At 45.8% G+C, this 20,000-nt stretch overlaps 1 protein-coding gene across 5 annotated transcripts in view; it reads right to left on the bottom strand.

Moving 5' to 3' along the window:
* Positions 1–2,150: 2,150 nt before the first annotated feature.
* The window catches only part of LOC123514073 (inhibitory POU protein-like), a 140,417-nt gene continuing 122,567 nt past the window's right edge, over positions 2,151–20,000 (bottom strand). For 2 of the 5 annotated variants that reach the window (XM_045271670.1, XM_045271674.1), the window contains 4 exons: positions 17,985–18,169; positions 14,983–15,144; positions 13,391–13,538; positions 2,151–8,147 (listed from right to left, as the gene is read on the bottom strand). In XM_045271670.1, coding sequence (XP_045127605.1) covers positions 7,974–8,147; positions 13,391–13,538; positions 14,983–15,144; positions 17,985–18,169 — 669 coding nt within the window. In that variant the 3' untranslated portion in view covers positions 2,151–7,973. The remainder of the gene's footprint in view (positions 8,148–13,390; positions 13,539–14,982; positions 15,145–17,984; positions 18,170–20,000) is intronic. The other 3 variants (XM_045271671.1, XM_045271673.1, XM_045271672.1) reach the window with 3 other exon arrangements.

The following is a 20,000-nucleotide window of genomic DNA, read 5'->3' as shown; positions in this document are numbered from 1 at the left end:
TTAATTTTTCTACCAATTATTATTTTTTCTTTCCCCTCGTCCATTTCTCTCATTTCTCACTTACTATATAATCATCTTCCTTTCCCTCCACGTGCCTCTTCTCGTCTCCCTCTCTCCCTCTCTCTCTCTCTCTCTCCTTCCCCCTCACCCTCTCCCAGCTCGCTCTCTTTCTCTTACTCCTTCCTCGGTCATAACATTCTTGATCGCGATTATTACATACTTATTTTTGGACCAATCAGCGTGCCCTGCCCTCGCCGTCTGCGTGCGCGTCCCCACTGTTCATTGGCGGAGACGTGACTGGCGGAGCTGTGATTGGTCTGAGCGTGGCGTGAGAGGCGTAACAGGTAATCACAGGTGAGGGGGAAATGGTCACCTGTCACAACCCACCTTGCACACACACCACGCTCCCTTCCTCCCTCTTCTCCTCCTACCCTCCCCTACAGATGAGTCGATGAACCCAAGAAACCTCACTCACCTGTGGACCTCAGAAGTGGAATGGGTTTTTTGGTTTATATATATGTATATTTTCTTTTATAGGGATTTGGGTTGTGTGTGTGTGTGTGTGTGTGTGTGTGTGTGTGTGTGTGTGTGTGTGTGTGTGTGTGTGTCTGTGTGTGTGTGTGTGTGTGTGTGTGTGTGTGTTTTTTTTCTTTGTGTTCCTTCCTTCTCGTGTTTTTTTTTTCATTTCTTATTCTTGGTGTGGCATTTTTTTTTTACGTTATGACTTCTCTTGGACTGTTACTCTATTTGTGTTTTATTTATCGTTTTTTTTTGTTTTGCTGACTTGTTCTACTTCATCCTAAGTTCAATTTTCTATATATAATTTTTCACGAATGTAGTGAAAGTAATGGTTGTTAATTTTTTTTTTTTTTTTAGATCTAGACCTGATTTATTTCCCTTTTTTTCCTGCAACTCTTTTTTTTTTTTTCTTTCGAGGGAACAGTTAAGCTGCTTTCTTTATATTGATAGTGTTTTTACTCCAGCTCCTTTTCTTTTTACCTTTCCGTACCTTCCATTTTGCAATATTTCCTGTTTAGTGTCAAGGTTGAGCCCTGCGTTTGTTTTCACTGCTACCTACTTTCGCGCTTTCTCTGTTGTGTTTTGTTTACTTATTAAGAATCAAAGAATATATGTTTAAGATATTTTTGGTGTTGTTTTTGTGTGTCTGTTGAACTTTCCATTATATATTTTCATTCTGCATTTGAGTGTGTGTGTGTGTGTGTGTGTGTGTGTGTGTGTGTGTGTGTGTGTGTGTGTGTGTGTGTGTGTGTGTGTGTGTGTGTGAGAGAGAGAGAGAGAGAGAGAGAGAGAGAGAGAGAGAGAGAGAGAGAGAGAGAGAGAGAGAGAGAGAGAGAGAGAGAGAGAGAGAAGGGGGAGGAGGGATTCGTTTTAAAACTTAGCACGAACAATTAGAGTAAAAAAAAAAACAGGAAAAAGCAAGAAGGAAATGTTTGACGAAATGTATTGTGTTTTTCCCTTTAAAAAAGCAAAGCAGCTGATGGTTCCGTTTGTTGCTGTTGTTGTTGTTGTTGTTGTTGTTGTTGTTGTTCATGACAGCGGCGGCATGGTGGTGGTGGCGGTGGTGGTGTTGGTAGTGGTCGTAATGTTGGTTGTGGTGGTGATGTTCATGTTGGCTGTGGACGTGGATAAACAAATAATTGTTGTTTAATAATAGTAGTGTTAGTATTAGTAGAAGTAGTAGTTGTTGTTGTTGTTGTAGTAATAGTAATAGTAGTAGTAGCAGTAGTACTAATAGTAGTAGTAGTAATAGTAGTAGTAGTAGTAGTAGTAGTAATAGTGGTGGTGGTGGCAGTAATGGCAGCAGTGGCAGCAGCAGTGGTGGTGGTGGTGGTGGTGGTAGTAGCAATAGTAATACTACTACCAGTAGTAGTAATAGTAATAGTAGTAGTAATGGCAATAGTATTAGTAGTAGTAGTAATAATAGCATTAGTAATAGTAGCAACAGCAGCAGCAGCAGCAGCAGCAGCAGTAGTAGTAGTAGTAGTAGTAGTAGTAGTAGTAGTAGTAGTAGTATTGGTAGTAGCAGTAGTAGAAACCGTATCATTAGTAGTAGCAGTAGCAGTGGTGGCGATGGTGATGGTGGTGGTAATCGCAGTTACCCAAGGGCCAGAGAGAGAGAGAACGAAAAGATATTTACAAAAAAAGTTTTTATTTAGTAACCAACAATTCATTATGGTTCTGCTATAAACAGCCTACACCGGAAACACTGATGGATGTCCGAACAGAAGGTCTGGTTATTAAATATTTTCAAGTGGAGGCGTGGTGGTGGTGGTGGTGGTGGTGGTGGTGTGGTGGAGGGGAGGGGTGACACCGAGTGAGTGGGGGAGTGTGTGTGTGTGTGTGTGTGTGTGTGTGTGTGTGTGTGTGTGTGTGTGTGTGTGTCTGTGTGTCTGTGTGTGTGTCTGTGTGTGACCTGGAGGTATCGGATGGAGTGGGGTGGAAAATTGAGGTAAGGGGAGGAGAAGGATAAAGGAGAAGAGGAGGAGGAGGGAGGGAGTATGAGGAGGAGGAGGAGGAGGAGGAGGAGGAGGAGGAGGAGAAAGAAGAGGAGGAAGAGGAGGTGGAGGTTTATGAGGGAGTAGAAGGTTAGTTTCTTGGTAGTGGTGTTGGTGGTGGTAGTGGTGGTGGTGTAGTGGTGGTGGTGGTGGTGGTGACGGTAGTGGTGGTGACACAAGGCTGCCTTACTGCCTGGAGTGCTTGACTGTTGAGTGGCAAATTTATACACGGAAATGAATAATGAAGGAGGCAATGGATGAGTCGTGAAGAACCTTTAAGGCAGAGTAAACACGTGAATAACATAATGCCGCGAATCTGGACAAAGGAATAATGAATGAAGGAATGAACAACACTAACCTGAGTTAACCTTAAAAATAAGATGTATGAGGGAAATTAAATGATGAATGCGTGACTAATGAGACTTACGATAAACATGAGAATGCGTAACGACCACAACGGAATGGCAAAGGAATAATACACAGCATGTTAATTCAGACACTTCGTACACAGTATACTTATAACTTGAGTATTAAAGAAAACCGTAAATGGGTGAGGTCCTTTTGAAGGTTCACTTAAGTATTAGAAAAAAAAAACACATAATAATAATAATGACAATAATAATAGTAGCAATGATAACAGGTAGTCTTCATAATCATCATCATACATTTATTAGAAAACACCTTCACTTATAATAATAATATAATAATAATAATAATAATGATAATGATAATAATGATAATAACTGACTAAAAAATTGTACAAGTTCTCGTTACTAGAAACATGAATTACCTGAAGATATGTATGGCGGTATTCTTGGAGGAAAGGCGAACGATTACATACAATAAGTAGCAGAAGAGATGGGGGCGAGTTACCTGTGTGAGTGAGGGTGTGTTGGGGAGGCATGAAAATGTCACGTGGAGGGGAAGGGAACGGAAGGGAGACTAATCAGGTAAAGCAGGTGAACAGATGTGAGAGTGAGATGGTAAACAAATCCATTAACCCATTAACAGGCGAGCACTGGAGACGAAAAATTTGTCGTGTATCCACATGACGAGAAATTAAACAGCAGATTACCATTAGCCAGGCGAGGCACCCACGTGGAGGAGATGTGGAGGGTGAGTGGAGAGAAAGTGAGGTGGAGATATGGTTTATAGAGTGGAGGAGAGGGCAGGAATGGGTCAGCGTGATGTGGATAAAAGTGGAGGGATAAATAGTGATGTGGTGTGAAGAGTGGCTGATGGAGAATGGGTGGTGAAGGATTCTTGGAGTGGAGTGAGTGGATGGTGGGAAGGAAAGGATGTGGAAGAGTGAAGGAAGATTTCTTGTATTCTGGAAAGGTTTTCTGGAGACGAAAGTAGTGGCGGCGTTCACAAGGAAAGGTCTTAATGTGTGTGTGTGTGTGTGTGTGTGTGTGTGTGTGTGTGTGTGTGTGTGTGTGTGTGTGTGTGTGTGTGTGTGTGTGTGTGTGTGTGTGTGTGTGTGTGTTTATTGGAGAAGTACATTTGAACGCAACAATAATTGCACCTGCTTGGAAACGCCGCGAAGGGAGGAATCTGGATGAGGGATGGAAGGATGGCGGGATGGAAGGATGAGAGAGAGAGAGAGAGAGAGAGAGAGAGAGAGAGAGAGAGAGAGAGAGAGAGAGAGAGAGAGAGAGAGAGAGAGAGAGAGAGAGAGAGAGAGAGAGAGAGAGAGAGAGAGAGAGAGAGAGAGAGAGAGAGGAGTAGGCTGAAACAGGATCTTTACTTCTAGACACAAAAAAGAGATGATGGAGGCGTGGCGGGCTGATGTGTATGTGTTTGTTGCGTTCTGTGTTTGTGTGTGAGTGTGTGTGTGTTACCTCCGTCAGCCTCGCTTCGCACGCAACTCGAAGGCCGCTGGTGGGCGCCTCCTAACTGAAGGGAGGAACGGCTGGCTGGCTTCGTGGCTTTATACATGAACGGCGTCGACTCCTGGGCCGCGGCGCCTTCTTGGACCGCGGAAGAAGAGGAGGAGAAAGAGAAAGGGGAAGAAGAGTTAAGTCGGGGTACGAGAAAGGGGGAAGAGAACAAAACGGAAGATTTTTTAATAGCAAAATAAACTTTAAAAAAAGCTAAATTAATGCACTGGAAAGCAACAAAGTATAAGGAAAGCAGTCTTCGGTTTATTTTCCTTTTGTTCGTTTTCTTTTTTCGGTGGAGTAAGGCACAGGGTGTAAAAATCCCTCCCCATAGTGGAGGTGGATCTGCTAGGCCCGGTGGGGGCCTGCTGTGACGGAAACAGAGGCGCCAAAATAGGACGGTAGAGAGGAGGAAGGAAGTGTGCTACAGTTTCAATGCTACAAAAGTGTTTTCTCTATGTGACGGGAGAGAGGAAATATAAAGTAATCTTAAGGCAAAGAATTGCTTGCCCTGAAGGGAAATGAGTAAAAGTGAAAATTAAACCCGTTCTTTGATAATTTTCTTTTATAGAAGAAAGACTCAGAACTGTGACTAATGGAAAATGTATGCAAAAGAAATGCAAGCAAGGAAAACAAGACTTGCGGAAGAGAAAACGTGAAGGAGAAATGAGAGCATGACTTTGGTGAGAGAGAGTCAAGCTGCCCAGGATGGCAGGCGGCCCAGGTGGCGACGACAGCGGCGTGTTGCGATGACTCGGTAAAGAAATTATGACAATAAAAGTAGTGGCAAAGAAAAAAGTGGTCTGAGAGGTGGAGTGATCGTGTTACTGTTTTCCCTCCGTCAAGTGATGAAGGGAAGGTGTTATGGCCAGACCTGCGGGACGCCGCCCTCTACAACTCTTGGCTGCCGGCGGCACGGCGCCCCCCGACAGTGTGCGGGGAGGCTGGGCTGCCGGCCTGCCCTTTGATAAAGCCATAATTTGGCTATTCAGTGTGATATTATTACTTAGTGACGTCCAAACACTCACCCGAGCCAGGGAGGGGCGTGGTGCTGCTCTGTGTTTTGCATGACAGGAACACCGTCACTGAATGATGCTGAAATATTGACTGGTATGGCAGGTGCCGAGGCTGGGAAGGAGGGCGGCGGCGGTCTGTCTGGTGTCGTAAAGAGTATCGTGATCCCTGAAGGAATCTGGTATAAAATGCAGCTCCAGTAAGCTAGTTGCAACACTCCACTACTGGCATTCTCAACAGGTCCGTTAATATTATTCACAGTGGGTTTATACATAGTCAATAAATAAGACAAATAATATACATATAAAATAATTTCTTATCCGAGAAAGGCAGAGTATTTATTGTGACTGCTGGCAGGCGGTGCTCAGGTGAGGAGCCCCGCGCCTCGCCTGCGTCAGGAGGCCCCGAGTCCTCGTGGCCCTCGCGCGGGCTCCCTCTACACTTGCAAGCTAGGCCAGACACTTATAAAAATGACTAAGTTAAAGCTCATATTAATTATTTGTGCACGGTTCAACACCTGGCCTCTACACCTGGCGCCTAAACGGCCCCGCTAGCAGGGCGTCGATCCCCTCGCCGCCACCCCGTGCGGCCTGACTAGTGTGTGGTGGTGATGCCCCGCGGCTCCGGCCAGCGGCGAGGCGCGGGGCGACCGTCTTCCACGACCGTGAGTCGACGCACCGTATAGTATTGACTAGTGTGACATTCTATGTCAGATATTTTTGAAGTTTGTACTCGGCGAGACTAAGTCACCGATGACTAGACTGGGAGCGATCAAGGTTGTGGGTGTGCAGCGATGAGGTGTGTCTGGCCCGGCGCGGCGGAACGCTGCTTGGGAAGCCTTCCGTCGCCCGCTGTGACCCCCGCTGGTTTACGAGGCCAAGTGGGTGTTGTGTGGCCGCGGTGGGTCAGGCGGCCTCCCTTCCCGACCGCCGCCCGATCTTGGACGTTATTGACCATGCTTGTCCGAATGCCTGCACTCTGGCTTTATTGCCTCACCACACTCAACCATTTTCGCCGCGAAGAGTTACATCGACTCAAATCCTGGAAATGGATTCGAGGTTATTTCGTCGTACAAAGGCTGCTTCCCTCCGCTATCGGACACTCTCCTCGACCGCCGGCAGTTACATTCTGCCGGGGTGAGTTATCGGTAAGGCGCAATCGAACGGAGGTTGTAAGCCAGCGGGAGCAGTGTCGTCATGCAGCAAGATTGGCCAATCAGGATTGAGATCGGCTCTGTTTGCCTCGACCTGAAGACCAAAATCTTTCTAAAATCTTAGACGTTCCTAAAAGGTGTTCGTCCGAGAAATGCGGCAGCGGCAGTGGTGGTGGCGGCGAAGGACAACGACGAGGTTGACGACGAGGGGCTCGACGCGGATCCTGCAACAGCGACCGACGGCGGGCAACACGTGACGGAAAATAAACAATAAAGGAGAGCTACGACTACCTACGACTAGTTCACAAAATCCTTGAGCTCTGATGCACGTGGAAGTGCAGGGTCCTTTACCGTCCCGTGACAGTAAAGTTGGTACCGTTAATATATTATATTTACACTTCTTTGGTTAAAAGAAAAAAGTTTTCTCAGAATCCTTACAAGGTACATATAAGACCTACTCGTCATTCGTACCGTGGAAACATTGGAAAGTAAGCCTAGTTGCCGTGCGACAGAAGGTCCATATCGTGTTGGCCCGGCGGGCTGGGACGCCCCGCGGCCGGACCAGCGACGCCGTGTTTCACCAGGTATCACCGGATGGGGCATGTAGCCGTACTCATTGTATGCTGTAAATAGGGAGACTTACTCTAATTTTGTACAATTTGTCCTGACATTCATGGACTTCACAGTCATGCCTTCAAAAGGTTTAAAAAATCACATCGTGGTTTGTTTTCTCTTCGGACCAGTGTGAGAACGTTTCTATCAACCCTGAGCGCTGGCCGTACCAGTCCATGACGCCTTTCTCGCCCACGTCGCGTGGGGATACATGGCGCTCTTCACCTTCTCCACCATCGTTGGAGCTTCACACTGGCCGTCCCCTGATGCCTTGGACGACGCCATGGGCGCAGCGTCTATGCTGCGCCTCTGAGGCGCCTTGGCTCGCTTATCGCTCCGTTTTCCACCCACCATCGCACAGACGTTGCCACCCGTCTGTACTTCAAGGCCCTTGGTGAGCGTCCAGCTACTGAGCACTGTGGTGTCACTGTGTCAGCTGGCGTGTCGCCTGGTGGGCGTGAGCAGCAGCGTAGGCGTAACTGTAAGCCCACGATGGCCCCGGTGCCATCCAGCGGTCACCTGCATCACCCTGGTCCGTCCAAAGTGGGCGGGGTGTGGGTGGGCAGGGCGCGGCGTTGGCTGTGGAGTTTGGCGAAGGGCGGTTAGCTTGCTGCTGCTGGTGGTGGTGCTGCTGCTGGTGGTGGGCGGAGCGGGCGGGCAAGTCCAGGGCTGGTCTGGCACCAGGGGAGGCCATCCACTACGGGACCGGCGTGTGCGGCGGCATAGGGGACGTCATCATGGTGCCCATCGAGGTGTGCACGTTGGCCCCGGTCATCTGCTTCTGGGAGGCCGCGAACTTCATCTCTTCTGCTTCTGCCGCTGATTGCAGAACCACACCCGCACCACGTTCTTTTTGAGGTCCAGCTTCTCGGCGATGGCTGCGATCTTCTCCCCCGAGGGTCGTGGCTGCACGGCGAAGTACGCTTCCAGTGACCTCTTCTCCGGCGCTGCGATAGACGTTCGCTTACGCTTCTGGGGGCAATGTAAAAATGGTATTAGAAACCTGGGAGGAACGTGTAAGGCTGGGTTATGAGGGAATGTGTGTGTGTGTGTGTTTGTGTGTGTGTGTGTGTGTGTGTGTGTGTGTGTGTGTGTGTGTGTGTGTGTGTGTGTGTGTGTGTGTGTGTGTGTGTGTGTGTGTGTGTGTGTGTGTATGTGTGTTTGTGTTTGTGTTCGTGACTGAATTAGTAGCAGTAAAATCATGAGATGTAATGATAAATGATGATGACAATGATAAGAGTTATGTGCATTTTTGATGAGTAGCGAGTATGTGGAGAAAAGGAAAAGACAAATCAAATTAAAGAGTGACATAAGTATATCAATAATGCAATAATGAAGACAGGATAATGTAGATGAGTAAGTGATAAGTGATAACGTGATGGGAACTGTAAACCGAAAAAAAATAAAATAAATAGGTTTATTGAAGAACTGGGCTTTTTTCTTCCGATGTTTTAGGCCATGCTGAATCGGGTGTCTTTATCTGGATCTCTTTAATTACACAAGTTTATAAAGTGACACGGGCCAGTAGTTAAAAGAAGGACACAGTATCGGGGAGGGGGATATGTGAGGGGATCAGGTGTTGCATGTGGACATTACTAAAGGTGTTCTGAAGGTGAAGTAGTGAAGGGAACATTTAAGAGTGTGAGAACATTTACAACAGTGATGTGGAAACAATGTAGACTACGGGTAAGGGGGAAACTTTTAACACATGTGAAAATATGTTACGTAGAATGAACCATAGGGATGAGTGAGGATGGGAAGATAGATGACTGGAAGTGTGGTTGGCTGAAGAGGCAATCCAATTCAGGTGAAATAAAGCCAGGTGATACTGACGAAGGGATGCTCAGGTGATGGGATACTGACATAGGGATGAAGGGGCGGGCAGGGAGTTGAGGGGAGGGCGAACAATTAAGTGATATGAGACGCCGCTGCGTTCATTATGAGAGAAACGAAAGGAAATGAAAGGATGTAGAAATCAAAATCTGAATTATTCTATCATAAACTGTAAACACCTCGATAAAAAAAGAGGTATTTAACACTGATTAGGTTCTACTGCTGTGTATGTGTGTGTGTGTGTGTGTGTGTGTGTGTGTTTATCTGTTTACTCATGCAGTGTATACTCTGGAAAGGGGGAGATGGAGGGATGGGGAAGGATGGTGGGGAAGAGGTAGGGGGGAAGGGGAGGAGTCAACACAAACCCAACCACGCATGCTTATTGGTTGGTGGTGCGTGGGGAGGGGGAGGGAAGGGGAAGGAGCGGGAGAGGAGAGAGGGTGGAGGAGAGAGAAAGACAGAGGTGGGGGAAAAGAGATGAGGAGAAACAAAACACTGACACCATTGGGACGAACGTACAAGTGTGTGTGTGTGTGTGTGTGTGTGCGTGTACGTGCATGCTTGTGTGTGTGTGTGTGTGTGTGTGTGTGTGTGTGTGTGTGTGTAGGTAATTAAGTTAGGTATGAATATAGACAAACACATATACATTGAAATCTATACGTGAGTGTGTTGGTAGTGAGTGGGGGAAGGGGATTTGAGTTTGAAAGACAGGGAACAATAACAAAGACAACAATAGCAACAGTAATACTAACAATACTGAGTAAACTATAAGGCCAGCGTCAAGTGAGACCAAACACGTGTAGTTCTAGTCCTGAGAGCAACACGAGGTGGCACAGAGATACAAGTGACTGACGCCTAACACATTGGAACCTTCACTCAGCCTACGCCGTCACGCCCTTCCTGGTTAAACGCTTGTGAAATTTTGATACTCGAGAGGGAAAAGAAAGAAAAGAAAAATAATGAAAAAAAACAGGATATGGAGAAGTGGAAGAAAAGGAAATATAGAGAAATGTAGATTGAGTGAAATAGAAATATGGTTTGAATATGGTTTTATTTTGTGACATTTATTATTATTATTATTATTATTATTATTATTATTATTATTATTATTATTATTATTATTATTATTATTATTATTATTATTGATGTTGAAAATTAAGGATGCAATTTAATGAAAACTTTATATGTATCAAAACTCTCTCTCTCTCTCTCTCTCTCTCTCTCTCTCTCTCTCTCTCTCTCTCTCTCTCTCTCTCTCTCTCTCTCTCTCTCTCTCTCTCTCTCTCTCTCTCTCTCTCTCTCTCTCTCTCTCTCTCTCTCTCTCTCTCTCTCTCTCTCTCTCTCTCTCTCTCTCTCTCTCTCTCTCTCTCTCTCTCTCTCTCTCTCTCTCTCTCTCTCTCTCTCTCTCTCTCTCTCTCTCTCTCTCTCTCTCTCTCTCTCTCTCTCTCTCTCTGCCCGTCACAAGATTCTTCTATAAAAATCAAATTCAAACACAAGTCAATAGAGAAAGGTGAGTATAGGATGCGACCTTATCTGGGATGAGTGAAGGTTCCTTGGTGGAGTGAGCTGAGGGCATTGACTGAGGTGCTGGGCGTCACATGTGTCTCAAGGTACAGTGAAGGGAGGGTGGGTGTTAGGAGTCACTCTTTGGCCCTTGTCTATAACGGAGAAGATACTTTATTCTACACCCTAGAGATGAATCGAGGCCACCATCAGCCACGGGACGCCACTTGAAAGACAGACATTTTGAGCTTACCCTGTGTGTGTGTGTGTGTGTGTGTGTGTGTGTGTGTGTGTGTGTGTGTGTGTGTTTCACTGTTTGATCTGTTGCAGTCTCTGAGAGACAGCCAGACGTTACCCTACGGAACGAGCTCAGAGCTCATTATTTCCGATCTTCGGATAAGCCTGAGACCAGGGACACACCACACACCGGGACAACAAGGTCACAACTCCTCGATTTACATCCCGTACCTACTCACTGCTAGGTGAACAGGGGCTACACGTGAAAGGAGACACACCCAAATATCTCCACCCGGCCGGGGAATCGAACCCCGGTCCTCTGGCTTGTGAAGCCAGCGCTCTAACCACTGAGCTACCGGGCGTGTGTGTGTGTGTGTGTGTGTGTGTGTGTGTGTGTGTGTGTGTGTGTGTGTGTATTTGTAAGAGGGAAGAACTGGCCAAGGGCAAGAAAAATATTAAAAATAAAGACCCACTCAGTTGCCAGTCCCTTACAGGTTCGACAAGGTTAGCCATAAAAACAGCAATAAATGTGTGTGTGTGTGTGTGTGTGTGTGTGTGTGTGTGTGTGTGTGTGTGTGTGTGTGTGTGTGTGTGTGTGTGTGTGTGTGTGTGTGTGTGTGTGTGTGTGTGTGTGTGTGTGTGTGTGTGTGTGTGTGTGTGTGTGTGTGTGTGTGTGTGTGTGTGTACAGTCGCAACCAAGCTATACTTCATTCCGTTCTTTCTGCCTATATCCACACACACACTCACACTCACAAGCGTACACACTCACACACATAAACACACACACTCACATACAAACACATATATCTTCCATCCATCCACCCTCAGTCTCTCCTCTTCCTCCTCTTGCTCCTCCTCCCCCAAATCCCCTCCCCTCCCATCCCCCACGTTCTCTTACTGCTGCTGCTCCTTACTTAACCTCAAGAGCATAATGATTAAGGTTTACAATACACTCCTTAAATGACGGCTCCAAATATCCTCTAAATAACCTCAAATATCACGAGGAACTATAATCAACGCCTCACCGCTCCCCGCTCGCCCTCAACAGGTCCTCAGAATATTCTTTAATAACTTGACTCACACACAAACACACAGACACACACACACACACACACACAACACACTGAGTCCTCAAACCCTTCCACTTTGATGACATAAATTGTGACTACGCTGCCTGTGGGACTCCTGAGGGCTTCTGGCAGGGTGTATGGGGCTTTTGGTGGGCAGATGGGAGGGTATAGGGACTTGACAGGGGTAGGGAGGAAAAGGGAGTGTGTGATGGGTGAAAGTCCAGGAGTTTGGGAGGTAATGGGGGGAGGAGGGGGTTACTTGGAGAGGTTCGGGTTAGGTTCGGGGTGTCTGGTAGAAGGTTCAGGTAAGGCCTAACTGTTACCTGTGAGGGGAGGGGGGGGGCAGGATTTACACAAGGGGCGTGGAGTGTGTGCGTAATTAAGCCATCACCAAACACTGTGCACAGCCTCCCTACACTGTACTGCTGCTGCGGCTGCTGTTGTTGGTGTTGCTGCTGTTGTTGCTAATCTACCTCCGCTATTCCTTACCTTTCACTTAATCCATTTACTCCCTCACTTCATTCGTATTTTTCACTCTCTCTCTCTCTCTCTCTCTCTCTCTCTCTCTCTCTCTCTCTCTCTCTCTCTCTCTCTCTCTCTCTCTCTCTCTCTCTCTCTCTCTCTCTCTCTAAGTCTTCTTGCTTTGTTTGAAATTGTTTTCTTTTCGATATTGGTTGTTGTTGTTATTGTTGTTGTTATTGTTGATGAGCTACAGAGCGTACTAATTTCTTTGTCTTTAGTATAACTCGTCTTTAAGGAGGAGGAGGAGGAGGAGGAGGAGGAGGAGGAGGAGGAGGAGGAGGAGGAGGAGGAAAAGAAAAAAGGAGGAGGAGGAGGAGGAGAAGGAGAAGGAAAAAGGAGGAGGAGGAGGAGGAAGAGAAGGAGAAGGAGAAAGAGAAGGAGGAGAAGGAAAAAGAGTAGGAGTGCTTGTGATAATTCGTTTGTAGCAAGAGAACTAGGATAGTAAAGGTGAAGAAAAGGAAGAAGAAGAAGGAGGAGGAAGAGGAGGAGAAGGAGGAGGAGGAGGAAAAAAAGAACAAGAGAAAAAGTAAGAGGAGATTCAGAGATAGGAAGATTAGTAGGAAATGGTATTGCCAGATATATATATTTATTTCCTCCTTTTCCTTGTCAGCCTCCTCCACCTTAGTCTCCTTCCCTTTCCTCCTCCTTTTCCACCAGCACTACCATAATCCCTGCCTTCCTCCCTCCCTCCCTCCCTCCTCCTCCCTTCCTCCCTGCTGCTCCTCTGATCGCTGCCACTCACACACATCCGAATAAACTCCCCACATCCTCTAAATTAATCCTCTCCTCTCCCTCCTCGGCCAAGAATCCTCTCTTCTTCCTCAGCTGCCGAGAATCATCCCTCCCAATCCTGTCCATTGCTCCAGAGAGAGAGAGAGAGAGAGAGAGAGAGAGAGAGAGAGAGAAATCCTCTTTGCAAACGTCTTTCAAGTGGCAGTCCCGTTGATGTGGCTCCTATCATCCTCCTCCTCCTCCTCCTCCTTTTCCTCCTCCTCCTTCTCCGCCTCGCGTGGCCTTAAAACCCTGGGAAGACACGGCCGCCGTCCTCACATCATCTACCTCGCCCATGGGCAGGACAGAAGGCGCCTCAGGATCCCGCCTCTTGTTCTTTGCCTGCGCCTCGGCTTCCTCCAGCCACGCCTGCAGCACTGGCTTCAGGGCGATCATGTTGTTGTGGGACAGCGTCAGTGATTCGAATCTGTAGGGGAGGTGAAGGAAAATAGGGAGTGAGTGGTTGTGGTGGTGGTGGTGGTGGTGGTGGTGATGGTGGTGGTGTTTGGAGTGACGGTTTGGTTGTATTGTTTGCGGTGGTGTGTTTGTTGTGGTTGGTAATGTTTTGTTTCTTGTTTGGTTGGTTGGTTGTGGTTGTTGTTTTGGTGTTCTAGTGTCCTTTGTTAAGTGTCTGTTTTGTTTCGTTTTGTTTTGTATGTTTAGTTTCTTGTTAGTTTTCGTTTTTGTTGTTTATTGTTTTTAAAGAGAACATGTAAAAGCAAGAAAAAGAATAATAATACTCTGCCTGTGTTAACCGAAAACACTAGAAAAAATCTTGAAAAAGAAAACAATACATTGCAAATACTGACAAAACGATAAAAGAAGAGTAAAAAAGTAAGAAAACTAAGCTACGAGAATACACCTAGAAAATGTTGCTGTAATGGAGGAACAGAGCCGACTTCTGGGACCACGTACGTGTATCCTCAAACATTCTAGCGTCCTCTCTCCACTGGTTTTAAGAGACTGATAGAAGAGTTACTGGGGGAATTCAAGAGTGTTTTCATGATTCTAGTGACAATTCAGCAAGTCATTCTACATCACCAATGGAAGAAAAAAAACATTGCAAGGGTTTTTTTTTTTTATCTTTAAGACTAATGTAAGAGTTCTTGGTGAGTTTACATGACTAGTGATAATTTAGGGAAAAATTTAACACCATCATTGGCAAAAAAACATTAAAATTTTACTAAGGATCTCTGTTTACTTTTGAAAATAGTCTTAGTGAAAGATGGAAATGTGTTTGATAATGGAAATAATTTGTAAAGACATCATAAGTAAAAAAAAATCGTAAAGGAAAGAAGGGAGTTGGCAACCAAGGTCATCTAGTCATCACTGTGGCCTTTGAGAATAGTTTAAATGTGAGAACAATGTCTTTAAGAATGGGAGTCTGTTATAGAGGCATCGTAGGTACAAGACTGATTAAATACGTCATCTCTACCTTTTAAAAATAATCCTACTTAGAGAGCCAAGCGTTTAATGCCCATGACTATTTACAAAAGCCAAATAAATGGTTACCTAGACTGTATCTCCTTTTAAGAGAGCAAATAATTTTTTAATGCGTCTCTAGAATCATAAAAGAAACACCCTAAAGAAATCCATGAAGCGTCAATTAGAGTCAAAGTAGTAGAGGTCCAGGGTAGAAATATTTCAAAATACGGGCTTAATCCCTTCAGTACTCGGAAACATTTTATCCTTGAAATATGTATACGATTAGACCATTTTATTGACATTAGAAAGAGTCTATGGAGGTCAGAAAATTAATGGCCAGAGTTTTCACTATTTTAATCACTCACTTAAGTTTCTGAAGCTTATGAAATCACTACATAGACAGCAGAATGAATAGGGGATTAAGAATGAAGTGAATCAGTGCTTACCTGCAGATGGTGGACTGGGAGAGTGCCCCGACGCCCGGCAGCTTGAGGTTAGCCAGCGCCTTGCCCACATCAGCCTGGGTCACCCCGAGCTTGATGCGCCGCTGCTTAAACCGCTCAGCGAAGGCCTCCAACTCCCTGGGGTCCGTGTCCGTGTCGTGCATGCTGCGGGGAGGAGGAACAGAGGCACAGGTTGGAGGAGGAGGAGGAGGAGGAGGAAGAGAATAAAGAAGAAGAAGAGGAAGAGGAGGAGGAGAAGAGGGAGGGAAAGGAGAAAATTAGGGATTAGTGTTTTTTTCTTCCACTTAGTTTATCAAAAGCAATATGATAAACGGTCGTGTTTTTTATGTTGCCTGTCCGTGTGTGTGTGTGTGTGTGTGTGTGTGTGTGTGTGTGTGTGTGTGTGTGTGTGTGTGTGTGTGTGGAGTGGGTGGAAAGAGTGGAAGAGACACAGGGGCTTCAATTTAGGTCAGTCTGAATCGCGTGTCTTGACTGTGCACGGAGGGGAGACGCGGCGACACGGGGCGAGGCGTGGTGTCTTGATAAGGAGGAGGAGGAGGAGGAGGAGGAGGAGGAGCATAGTAATACGTAATGGTGGGTATGGTCGACGGAAAATCCTTGAACATTATATCAGGCACCATTATCATCACCATTATCACCACCACCACCACCACTATCATTATTATATGCTTATTCTTTATATATATCACCCTGAGCCATTCATAGTCGCCTGGCCTCGAGGTGATTGCGGTGGTGATGAAGAGTGATGTCGTGATGTCGTAGGTAGTGATAGGGAATTGGTGAAAAGACCGTAATGGGAGGTAGTGTGTGAGTGATGGGTCGAGATCGGAGGGTAATAGGTGATGGGTGGTGGTAATGATGGGTAGTAATAGGCGGGGGTAGTTCTTTTATGTTTCTTTGTGGCAAAATGATCCTCTGCTGCAGGTTGTCACGTAAAGGAAAGGAGGAGGAGAAAGAGGAGGAGGAGGAGGAGGAGGAGGATACAAGGCACATTGAGCTCAGGTAGTGATGGATGAGTATAGCACTATTATGAGTTCATGTTTCACTCCCCTGCCATAGTTGTGATCGTTCCAGCGTCACACACCAAGTACTAGAAATGAAAGTGAAAGTGACTGAGTGCAGAATTGTCTTCGATTGCACCCCTCCGAAAAAAAAAAAGTAAGTGAATAAATAAATAAATAAATACGCGCACCAAACACAAGGAAAAACAGTGAAAGGGCTTGTGTAAAATTGTCTTCGCATAAAATAAATGAATAGACGAACAAAATGAAAACACAAATCTACATGAAACAATAACAAAAAAAAAAAAAAAAAAATCATCACAATTTAATATAAAAAACAAATGTGTGTACTCAGATATTTTTCTTTTACTTAATTTAATCTGCAACTCTTCCTAATGTCTTCAAATGTGTCGTAGGAGTTATTTTAAGTATATATGTAAGATGAAGAGTGGTTCCTTTCATTGCCTTTCCGCATTTTATTTAGCGGATATTGATCAAAATTGTGTTCCAATGCCTAAAGTGGCCATTTGCTTGTGTGAAGTGGAGGGATGTCTTCTCAGTGTTTTATTATTATTATTATTATTATTATTATTATTATTATTATTATTATTATTATTATTATTATTGTTGTTGTTCTTCTTCTTATCGTTATCTCCTTTTATCTGTTATCTCTTACTTATATTTTTTCTTATTGTTTAACCAAATGTTCTGATAATTATAAAATCTCTTCCTCCTCGTCCTCCTCCTCCTCTTCCTCATCATCATCCTAATCCTCATCCTCATCCTCATCCTCGTCCTCCTTTTCCTTTTCTTCTTCCTTATCATTTTCCTTATCTTCCTACAGTTTGGAAGATGGACAGAAATTTTTAAGATCAAAACAACGCTCCTTTTCTCTCCTCGCTTCCTCCTCCTCCTTCACGATTAAGTCTCATAATGTTCTCTTCTTCGCTGCTTCCTTCCTTGTGTCCTTCCTTCCTTCCTTCCCTCCATCCATATAATCTCTTTTATACCTCAGTGTGTCTCTCCCCTCTCCTCTCTCTCTCTCTCTCTCTCTCTCTCTCTCTCTCTCTCTCTCTCTCTCTCTCTCTCTCTCTCTCTCTCTCTCTCTCTCTCTCTCTCTCTCTCTCTCTCTCTCTCTCTCTCTCTCTTCTCTGTGTTTCTCATTTCATTTAACTACCCTCCTCTCCTCCCTACTTAATCTTCCCCTTTCATATTCTCTCTCTCTCTCTCTCTCTCTCTCTCTCTCTCTCTCTCTCTCTCTCTCTCTCTCTCTCTCTCTCTCAATTTATCTCCTCCTTTTCATTTTCTGTTTATCTGCTTCTCTCACTGTATGTTTGTGCATGTATGTATGTATGTATGTATGTATGTATGTATGTATGTATGTATATGTATGTATGTATGTATGTATATGAGCGTCTTTTTTGTCGTGTCCTTCTTTGTCGGTCTGTCTGTTTGTTCGTCTGTCTCTCTCTCTCTCTCTCTCTCTCTCTCTCTCTCTCTCTCTCTCTCTCTCTCTCTCTCTCTCTCTCTCTCTCTCTCTCTCTCTCTCTCTCTCTCTCTCTCTCTCTCTCTCTCTCTCTCTCTCTCTCTCTCTCTCTCTCTCTCTCTCTCTCTCTCAGGCAATGCGCATGGCTCGCGGGCGCAGTCTTATTAAAACCTCCACACACACTCTCTCTCTCTCTCTCTCTCTCTCTCTCTCTCTCTCTCTCTCTCTCTCTCTCTCTCTCTCTCTCTCTCTCTCTCTCTCTCTCTCTCTCTCTCTCTCTCTCTCTCTCTCTCTCTCTCTCTCTCTCTCTCTCTCTCTCTCTCTCTCTCTCTCTCTCTCTCTCTCTCTCTCTCTCTCTCTCTCTCTCTCTCCCCCACTTACTCTGAATACCTGCTTACATACTCCTACACCTTTGCCAAACCTTGTTACATCCTCCTATTTCTTCCTACACTTCGCTACAGCCTTACTAAACCTCCCTCTACCTTGCTCCACCTTACCCGAGAGGCATATGGGGATGCGTGAGGCCTGGATGCGGCATCATGGAGTTCATGGGACTGTGGGTGTAGACGGCGCCGTGTAGCTGGTGCATGGAGCCGCCGTCACTCATCGGGGTTAGCGTGGTCATAGACGAGGAGGAGATCGGGTCTAGCATCTCCAAGCCGTCCATGCTGTGGTGGCCCATCTAAGGAAGAGGGAGACGAGGTGGTGAGTCGTAGTGAGTCGAGATGATGGTGGTGGTATTGGTGAAGGGGGAAGATGTATGTGGTGTGAAGTGTGGTGGTGATGAGGAGGTGGTGGTGGTGGTGGTGGTGATTTTGAGCGTAATGGATGGTTGAAGGATGGTTTTTTTTTGGTGTGTGTGTGTGTGTGTGTGTGTGTGTGTGTGTGTGTGGGGTGAGGGTGGTGAGAGAGGTCGGAGTATGGTTTTGGAGTGGTGATGTGCGGTGTTGTGATGGTTCTGTACTGTGATATGTGGTGTGGAGTGAAAGATGGTGATGGTGGTGGTGAAGTGTGTGAGAAAGGAAAGGAGGGTAGGAGAGAGAGAGAGAGAGAGAGAGAGAGAGAGAGAGAGAGAGAGAGAGAGAGAGAGAGAGAGAGAGAGAGAGAGAGGGCGAGGAGGGAGGAAAAGAGAAAATATTAGAGAGCTCTGAGAGAAAGAAAAACAAAAAAAAAACCGAGGGAAGATGGTGGTGGTGGTGATACTGTTAGTGGTGGTGGCTGTGGTGGTGGCTGTGGCTGTGGTGGTGGTGGTAGTGGTGGTGGTATTAGTGATGAAGTATGCAGAGGAAGGGAAAGGGTGGAGAATGAAGTGGTGATGTGGAGTATGGATGATGATTACGATGATGGATGCACTGGTGTAGTGATGGATGCGTTTGGGTGTAACATGATGCTGTAGAATCTTGCCATATTGCTGATAAGGTTGTGGATCGACGATTGTGATGTATTCTGAGTAAGGTACATTCTCTCTCTCTCTCTCTCTCTCTCTCTCTCTCTCTCTCTCTCTCTCTCTCTCTCTCTCTCTCTCTCTCTCTCTCTCTCTCTCTCTCTCTCTCTCTCTCACACACACACACACACACACACACACACACACACACACACACACACACACACACACACACACACACACACACACACACACACACACACACACACACACACACACACAGACACGGTAACTCCCACACAAACAGCCGCGGACGTAAAGTTATGCCTCCTTCTCTCTCCCTCATTCTCCCTCCCTCCATTGCATCCCTCTCTCTCTCTCTCTCTCTCCCTCCACTCCCTCCCTCTCTCTCCACTCTACTCCCTTCGCCACAAACACCCCGGGAAGGACAGCAGTAAAGAGAGAGGGAGGGAAAGAGGAAGAGGGAGGGAGCGACGATCCCCCTCCTCCCCTGTGCCTCCCCCTCGGCAGGCTGTAATAAAAAGGAGGATGCAACGGTCCCTTTTTTGGAGGCCGCGGCAGCCATCTTGCGCTGCCCTTAAGGAGAGAGACACAAGGAGACGAGATGAAAAAAAAAAGAAGTGAAAAAATGAAAGGACAAAACAAGGTCTATCTTAAAAATTCTCACAGTAAGTTTTCATGGGAGACTAACCGACATTTCCGTCTCCCTTCCATCCCATACCTGTTAGGATGCCTTGTACTGACCGAGACTTTCATAACACCATTAGTAAATTGAAACTTGTAATCGTATCTCCTACTGTAATTGTTAGATATCTATTGGTAGCCACGAATCAGTTGTCACTAGTCACAGCATGTCACACCCTGTCTCTATCGCCACAACGGGAGTGAATTCACAGTTTAACTCCTTTTTTACCGCGAAGCATTTTTACCATGAGTTTTTGGGTATGATTAGACGATTTTATTTACATTAAGAAGGGTCTATGGAGGACAAAAGCTTAATAGCCAGAGTCTTCACTATTTCAATCCCCACATACGTTTCTGAAGCTGAATAAAATCACCATATAGTAAGCAGAATAGATAAGAAAACGTGTCATGGTACCAAAGAGAT

The sequence above is a fragment of the Portunus trituberculatus genome, chromosome 37, assembly GCF_017591435.1.
Source record: "Portunus trituberculatus isolate SZX2019 chromosome 37, ASM1759143v1, whole genome shotgun sequence".
NCBI lineage: Eukaryota > Metazoa > Arthropoda > Malacostraca > Decapoda > Portunidae > Portunus > Portunus trituberculatus.
Note: the sequence above shows the minus strand (reverse complement) of the source record. Positions and strands in the feature narration are given on the sequence as shown.